This window comes from Taudactylus pleione, unplaced genomic scaffold, assembly GCF_031769625.1.
Source record: "Taudactylus pleione unplaced genomic scaffold, aTauple2 ptg001478l, whole genome shotgun sequence".
In the NCBI taxonomy this organism is placed as follows: Eukaryota; Metazoa; Chordata; class Amphibia; order Anura; family Myobatrachidae; genus Taudactylus; species Taudactylus pleione.
The window spans coordinates 19,153-27,199 of NW_028285876.1; the positions used below are offsets into that span (position 1 = coordinate 19,153).

An 8,047-nucleotide genomic window follows, 5' to 3' on the forward strand; every position below is an offset into this window, starting at 1 on the left:
TCAGCACATGTACACTGTGTAAAAAACATAAGATCTGCGTACAAATATCATGCACAGAAAGGATTATACAAACTTTGTTGTGTATAAAAAGTGATACTTACAAAAAGTGTAAAGTGAATACACATACATATAAATACTCAAATAAAATACACATATTCTAACGTGGACATATAACTAAAGATAAAAAATGCATTAGTAACACTATAAAAAACATTTTGCCACTAATGACATTGCCTCTTATTGTCATCAATATGACAAGTAAAAAATCAATACTACATAATGGAGAAATGGAGCCATCTAGTGGGCAAAAAAACACCACTACTACCAAATTTAAATGCATATACAATCCTTAATGAACATATTCATGTCATAGAAGATCCACAACATTGGCATATAAAGCCATCCAAAATTACACAAATTTATAAGAAATTAATAAGACCCAAAGAGTCATTTAACCCTCGAGGAAAAAGAGTATCCAATCTACAGATCCACTGTGTCTCCAATTGCAGGAGTTTCCTTCCTCTATCACCACCCCTTAGTGACAAGGGTACATGGTCAATAATCTTATATCTGAGGGTCGCTATACTGTGTTTGTTATGCGCAAAGTGGCGTGCTACCGGTTGTTCACTACCATTAGTGGAGATAGCTGTTCTAATTGCCGATCTATGTTGAGCCATTCTGATTTTAAATTGGCATTCAGTTTTGCCTATGTAATATAGGCCACATGGGCATATAATAACATAGATGATGAATCTAGAGGTACATGTCAAAGGCCACTTAATTTTATATCTTTTCCCCGAGTATGGATGGAGTATGGTATCCCCGGTCTCAAGATATGAACACGTCGTGCACCCTAGGCACTTAAAACATCCATCTTTACGTGTCAAGAAATTGGGCTTAGGCATAGGTTTTAAAAAATTTGTCACATCAGTTTTAACCACCAGATCTTTGATATTTCTCCCTCTGGTATAGCTAGGTAATAGTTTAGTATTGTGCAAACACTTTAGCTCTGGATCAGATGTAATAATGGGCCATAACTTCTTAGCTCTTTTGTTGGTATATTTGCTCTTAACATCGTATTCATGGACCCATGGTAGCTGATTTAGCTTTTTGTCCTTAGGATCAATTCTCAATAACTCTTCCCTACTCAGACAATGCTTTTTGTCTAGCCTTAATCAATTCTTCCACCGGATACCCTCTCCTCTCAAATTTTTTAGACCTGATATCTAATTGTCACTTCCGGTTTTTGCGGACTTGCCGCGACCGGAAGTGCGGCTGCTGGACGGAGCTCAGGTGTGCATGGCGCCTGTTTAGTGGTGAGTAGTTATGATATAAATATGTCTGTTTGTTTGAATTGTGTTATTCTGCTGTCCTGAGGAAGGGGTGCAAGACCCCGAAACGTCGACCTATGATTGATTAAAAGTCCCTCGGCTGAGGGTTTCACGAGTCTTATCCAGTCTCCGAGTGCTGCCTATTTTTTTTGTACAGTGTGTATATATATATATATATATATATATATATATATATATATATATATATATATATATGTGTATGTATGTAAAAATGCGATGTCTGTCAGAAAACAGCTACAGGCGGCACTCCACGGTCTTTATAAATGAAGAAAAGTGACTTTATTCGCCAACGTTTCAAGACCTGGGCGGTCTTGTCATCAGGGTGCAAAAGTGTGACAAATAAGGAAGCTTACCTTAAATAGCGGTGTATTAACAATGGTGTCCATGAACATCCTCAATCCTGAATATTCAAAATATTCTCCAGTACAAACAGGAATTAGATAATCAACTTTTGGACACTGCAGTATATGAAAAATTAACATATGACCCTACTTTAATATATAAGTCGGAACTGGATTCCACTTTACACACGGCGGTACTTAATCAGCATCTAAGTTCTAATCTGCTAAACAACTGGTGCAACCATTTCCAAGAGTCCCGGTGATTTATACAGTCGTCCCCCCCCCCCCCCCCCCCGCAGTAGAGAGAGACTTAACAAGAATAAAAAAAAAAAACACTTACCTGAAAATCCCGCTCCTGGTCCCGCCGCTGTCCGCTCCTCCGGCCGCTTTCATGGGAGAGACGTCGTCATGACGACTTGTCTCCCATCACCCACTGCGGGAGCCGGAAGATGGCTCCCGCAGTGGGAGCAGCAGCAGCCGCTGAGAGTCTGACAGACTCTCAGCCGCTGCTGATTACACCAAACACGCAGCAGCCGGCTCCGGCGGCTGTGTGTTTGGCAGTGTGTAGCGCTGACCGAACTCCGTCCGGTCAGCGCTACACTTGACTCGGGTATAAGCCGAGGGGGTACTTTTTCAGCACATTTTTTGTGCTGAAAAACTCGGCTTATACTCGAGTATATACGGTAGATCACCTGTGCTCAAGCATGGATATCCTTAAAACATGGACTGTATGGCGGAGTTTGGGAACCTCTATCATATGGTCAGGAAGCAATTAGTTACTTATGTAGAATCAGTCATGGCTTGCGGTCACTGGGCCTGATTCATTACGGATCGCAAATCGGCCGATGGTACGTACTTCGTATGCATTGCAGTGCGCGTACGTGAGTTAGCATTGTGATCGATACAAAGCCATCACAGACTGAAGGACAGGAGGGTGTTTGGGGGTGGTGATGGAGGAGTGGCTGGAGAAACGTTGGCGTGCCTGTCCGTTTGAACGCCGTTGCATGGACGTGCATAAATTGTCCACTGCGACGGCATACACAGCTTGAGTACTCACTGCGTGCAACGAGCAATTTATGAGTAAGGTCATACCTGCTGTAATTGTGCGTGAGGGGCCGATGTTACTCGATGTTCCCGATGTATACACAGCACTGCAAGGTATTACGGATGTGACATAGCGGTAGTGGGCGTCTTTATGTTGGCTGTGCGACGGCATTGCGATAGCATTCATTAGCATATTGTTTCAGCACACCTGTGTGCGTAATCGCAGCCGCGATTGCAATAGTTATCCGTAGTGAATCAGGCCCCACTGTTCTTTAATGTTTACACACTTTTTAGCCACGAACCAATGAGTGAACAACAAATACATTTTTTTACATAAATAGTTACATTTAGATTTTCTATCTTATCCCATAGATTTGATGTATCTGCGGTTTATCCTGAATTTAAGAAACCTGGTTCCTACACACAAGTACCTTACTGCAAGAGGGCAACTTCAGAGACAGTGAGTACATATATGATACACCACTGGCTAAGAAACTCTAAAGAACATATTTCATAAAATATTAGGAGGGGAACATGCAGTAGCCAATGGCAACTACATAAATTAATTTGTGTCTCTAGAGTCCTGTAAAGTGATATCTGGTTGGTTGCTGTGGATTGAAACAGTTCATGCTCATTGCACCATGTTATTAAATAAGATCTAGTTGATGAAGTTGATTTTAGATTCAAGAAAGTTTATGAAAGATGTACAGTTCAAGGCTACATCCGAATAACAATAATGTCCTTTTAGAGGTCACAGGACACCACTTACCCCCTCTGTCCCTCATCTACCTAAGCCTCTGTTGATTGCAGGGCTGTATTTTATAGGGTAAGACTGGTTTTCTCTATATGTTTTTCTTGAGAAAGAAAACATTTTTCACGTTTTTTCTTATTTTTAAGTAAGAATGTGAATGTTGGACATAAATTGTATCTGTAAAAAGACTGTGATTTAATCCAGGCAAGACGTTTAGGGCCTGGAACCTATAATCCCTATAATCCTTTCGTTCTGGAGCGAGTTGCATCTACGCCTGGATGGAAAAGAGCAGAAGAAACAGAACGGCTGACTGTGATGCCACATGTCCTGTACAAGGAAACATGGGAGAGGAACCGTTTGCTGGTGAGGTGAAGCTGTAATTTACACTCTGGGAAACATGAATCAATTTTCTGAAACGTTTGTATGCTTGATTACTTTAGAAGCAAAACATGGGGCCTGGTCGATACAACATAAAGTCATTTCTGGAGCTAATGGAAAAGAAACCTGCCAGCGTGCGAGGACTGTGTAACACTAAAGATGTGCGATTCAAGGACGAATTAAAGGTAGAGCATGTTAAACAGTGATAGAGGAGTTCTAGGAATATGCACAATGATCCTCTACACATTGTGGGTCAGCCAAACTGTAGGCTAGTTCTAGGTACACACTGTGCATTTATGGGACCGATTAACCAATTCCCAGCCTAGTGCTGCCGGCGAACGGTCACAGTAATATAAGCATGCCCTGGCAGCGCCCCCTCTGTTTTACACGGTAGCTTGACCCGACGCTGGCGAAGCAAAGTATTTCCATTTTTGCATGTCCCCGTTGTCGGGTACAGTGTAACGCAATCTGAATAAATTACAGTAAGCTGCCATCTCCATAGAGATTTATAGGGGCGGGGGTAAGCCTCACAAACTGATTTCACTGGTGCTAATCTGTTAATAATGTAATAAAAGCACAGAAAAGCCCTTTGGTGAAAACACCAGAGAAAGGACTTTTCTCATCTTAATAAATAGACACCTGAATCAGTTCTGTACCCCCTTCCTGGCAGTGTGTGAATGATGTCACATGCAGATGAATGTTTGCTATGTGATCTATTTTGTTCATGATTCCTGTTTCTGTCCTCCACACAGAATTGTACCCCAGGACCTGGAACTTACGGCAAAGCAGGGAATCCACACACTCATAGAAGAGAGGGCTTCAGAGTCTGCCAGCTCCAAGGGTATAATGGACAGCGAAACGACTAAATGTGGCTCAGCAAGCAGCAATGTAAGTGATTATGGGATGAGAGGGGCCGTGTGTCATTGCTTTCCTAATGCACTGCTCATATTTCAGGAATGTGTGCCGGGACCAGGAACCTACAACCTAAAATGCTCCATAGATGAAACCTTGAAGCACGTTGTGGGTAAAAGAGGACCTTATGACCTATTCACCGGGCCAAGATCACAGCACATCCTGTACGGACACTTTGCTACACCTGTAAGTATGCTACAAAGTGGAACGCTTCCATTAGAGGTCATTGAATGGAAGATGCTGACCACATATAGTATGTACATGTATAAAACTGAATATAAGAAATTAGGGAACCAGTATATGACGAACGGTACAGGAGGTATACAATAGTATATGCCTGTACTTTTTTATTTTCAATTATTATATAAATGGTATACTTCTCTTTAAGTATTGTTTGTGATTTATGGCTACCATGTAATGATCACAATATTCCCTTGTTTAAAAAAATAAGAAAAAGCAATCTTCTCTGTTCTGTGGCCAACTTGGAAATCCAGAAGACTCTGGGCCTGATCAGAGATGGGTGATAATGCACAGACTGCGACTCTGCATGCAGCGGCTGTGCAATAATATGCTTATGCCACAGGTGGCGTCTAGTTTAAAATGACGCCTACTGTATGCATTGCAGATCCGAGGGGTGCAGCATCGGCTCACTCTGTGGGAACATCTGCCATCTGAGTAACCCTGTGTTGCAAGACGCAGACACTGGCCACGGCGTGCCTCAAAAACGGGGCCGACACATCTGTTTTCAAGACCACCCAGTCCCCAAACTGCCGCAGCTTGTCATTCATGTTGTGGCTTAGGGGGCACTGCTAGCGATCTCTCCGAACGAGATCTGCACATGCACAGATTCACACCATTGGGTTTGCGTACATCTCTGAATAAGGCAGATCTGACCATCAGGAGGTGAGGTTGAATAACTGCACCCTATACAATACAGTACAATAAAATACAGCCACCCACAAGATTTTATGACCTCTTGATCAAAGACACTGCAGGGGTGGTAAATGAATAAATTGTATGTGGAAATTGCCAGATTTGGCCAACTTTATCTGGAGAAACTTGTAACATTGTAGGTCAAATTGGTGTTATTATTGTCCCACTTGGTGCAGTTATGGGTGGAATGTCTATAATTGTTTACGATTAGGGAACTAATACAGAAAACAACATTTGAATTTGTTTATTTAAAATATATTTATGCAGCAGGCTCCATTAGGGTATCCACAGGGTTACCTTGGGTTATAGTCCTGGCTTGGCCATCGGGCACCACACAGTTAACTTTGTGCTCCCAGCATGCACTGGGCCCCCCTCCTATAACCCCGCCCCCAGGCCAAGGCACCTCAGTTTCAGTTGGTACCCGGCCATAGTCGGGTCACTGCATGGGGGCTGCTGGCAAAAACAGCCCCGAAGTTAAGAAGACTGCAAGTGCGGCTAGTGGGGACAGTCCAGCGGAAGCCCCCACTACCCCACCTACACCCCTGCTGGCGCTGAGCCACCGGTACTGAACCAGGGAACTCTGCAGGCTTTTCTGGGGGTCCCAGCTAGCAGGACTGTGGTCAGGTGCACAGGGAGCAACAAGGTAAGCACAGGGGGCGTCTGCGGACGGAGCCCACTGTGGCACAGTCCAGTGTCCTCAGGGCTGGGGGCTACCTGAGGGGTGCAGTTAGTGGAGCCAGGTACTCATCCTGCGCTACCACTAGACCACCAGGGATATGGGGCTGGAGCATTAATGAAGCGCTCCAGCATCCTGAGGGTTAATGGCCTGCCAGAGAGGGTGCTTTTCCGGTTTTAGACTATGGGAAAGACCCCTCTCTCACTGCACCAGCTGCCTTTCTACTGAGGCTTGGCGCGCTGGTGCTTGGGATCCTTCCCCACGGCTCCGCCTACAGAACGCACGGTGGCCATCTTGGATGCACAGCAACGCTGAGTAGGAATGTGGAGCCTGGGTCCCCCACCATCCTACCTCTCCTACAGCTTAATGTTTGGTCAGGTAGCGCTATTCCCACTTCAGACTTAGCATCTGAGTGGTTGATGATAGCGCTGTTAGTGCAGGCATTTATTTCTGCACAGTATGTGACTTTATGCTAGCAAAGCTGTATATTTTCTTCTGTCATCCATTTTTACTGTCCCTGTTTTCTGCTCTGTTCTACCCTAATTGGTGCACACTACTGTCAGGGTGGATATTAAACCTCACAGTGGGTAGTGTTTTACTTACTGTAAGGGGTCATATACTAACATATCTGGTAGTGAGGATTCCGCACATAGTGCTACCCCCGGTTCACTGTTCCAGGTGTAACATGTGTGGGGGAGGGAGAGTTTCCGCAGGATGGGATATGCAGCACTTGTTTGTCCCTGCCTGTCACCCCTGTAGTGGCCAGCACGTCCCAGGAGCCTCCTTGGGCGGCGCTTAAACTAGCTGTTAAAGCCTTGGTAGGGCGATTGTCCGCTCCTCCTGCGTTCCATCAATTGGGGTTCACGCATCAGGCGGCAGTCCCTTCCCCTGTACTTGGGGCACCGGGGCAGTTGATGGTGGCACAGGGTCCTCCTCCTCAGAGGCTGTCCCAAGAGGAACCTGCCTGGGTGAGCACTCTGGACCTGATTCAGACCCGCTCGCAAGCGCCGGCTCTGACGTGCGCACGCGTGAGACCCGGCTAGCGACGGGCGCTCCGTTGCTCCGGGTCTTGCACCAAAACGGGGCGGCTATCAATTTTGATCGACAGCTCGCACCATTTTGGAGGCGTGGCGGGGGGGTGGCTTCACAAACTGAGGCGTTCCCAAGCGAACGCCTGCCGTTTGTGGGTGGCCCCACTGACATCACCAGTGATGTCAGTGGGAGAGCTTCCGGCTCTATTAGAGCCGGAAGCTCTCTGAGGCTTGCGTCCACAAGACCCTACCACAAGCCCCGATGGTCGCGATGGCCTGGCCGGTCGCAATAGCTGTGGGTGGTCACCCACAGCTATGCGAGTTGCCTGGAGGCAAAAAAAAACCGCCCTGAATCAGAGCGAGCGCTCTTTCAGAGCATCCGTCTCTGAATCAGGCCCTCGGTCCGCCACAGTACAGAACTTAACGGACGTTTTGCAGGTGCCCGCTCTACGGCCTGCTGAGAGACCATTAGTAGCGCCACTGTTACCACATTATGACGATGATGATGTCAGATGAAGGGGAGCTCCCGGAATCTGACTCGGAACGACCCACTTAAGCGGTTGAGTATAAGTGCAGGATTTATGTATCCGGGCTAATTAAAGCTTTCCGCAGGGTTATGGAGGATGACT

The 8,047-nt window shown here is 45.7% G+C and overlaps 1 protein-coding gene across 1 annotated transcript; it reads left to right on the top strand.

The window, feature by feature from the left end:
- Positions 1-3,109: 3,109 nt before the first annotated feature.
- LOC148442507 (ciliary microtubule-associated protein 2-like) lies at positions 3,110-4,897 on the top strand (the record flags this gene model as incomplete). Its single annotated transcript, XM_088463873.1, has 5 exons — positions 3,110-3,197; positions 3,693-3,851; positions 3,929-4,051; positions 4,619-4,754; positions 4,821-4,897. Coding segments are annotated over 4 exons (484 nt in total), but the record flags the coding sequence as incomplete, so codon positions are not given.
- Between the last annotated feature and the right edge of the window lie 3,150 nt (positions 4,898-8,047).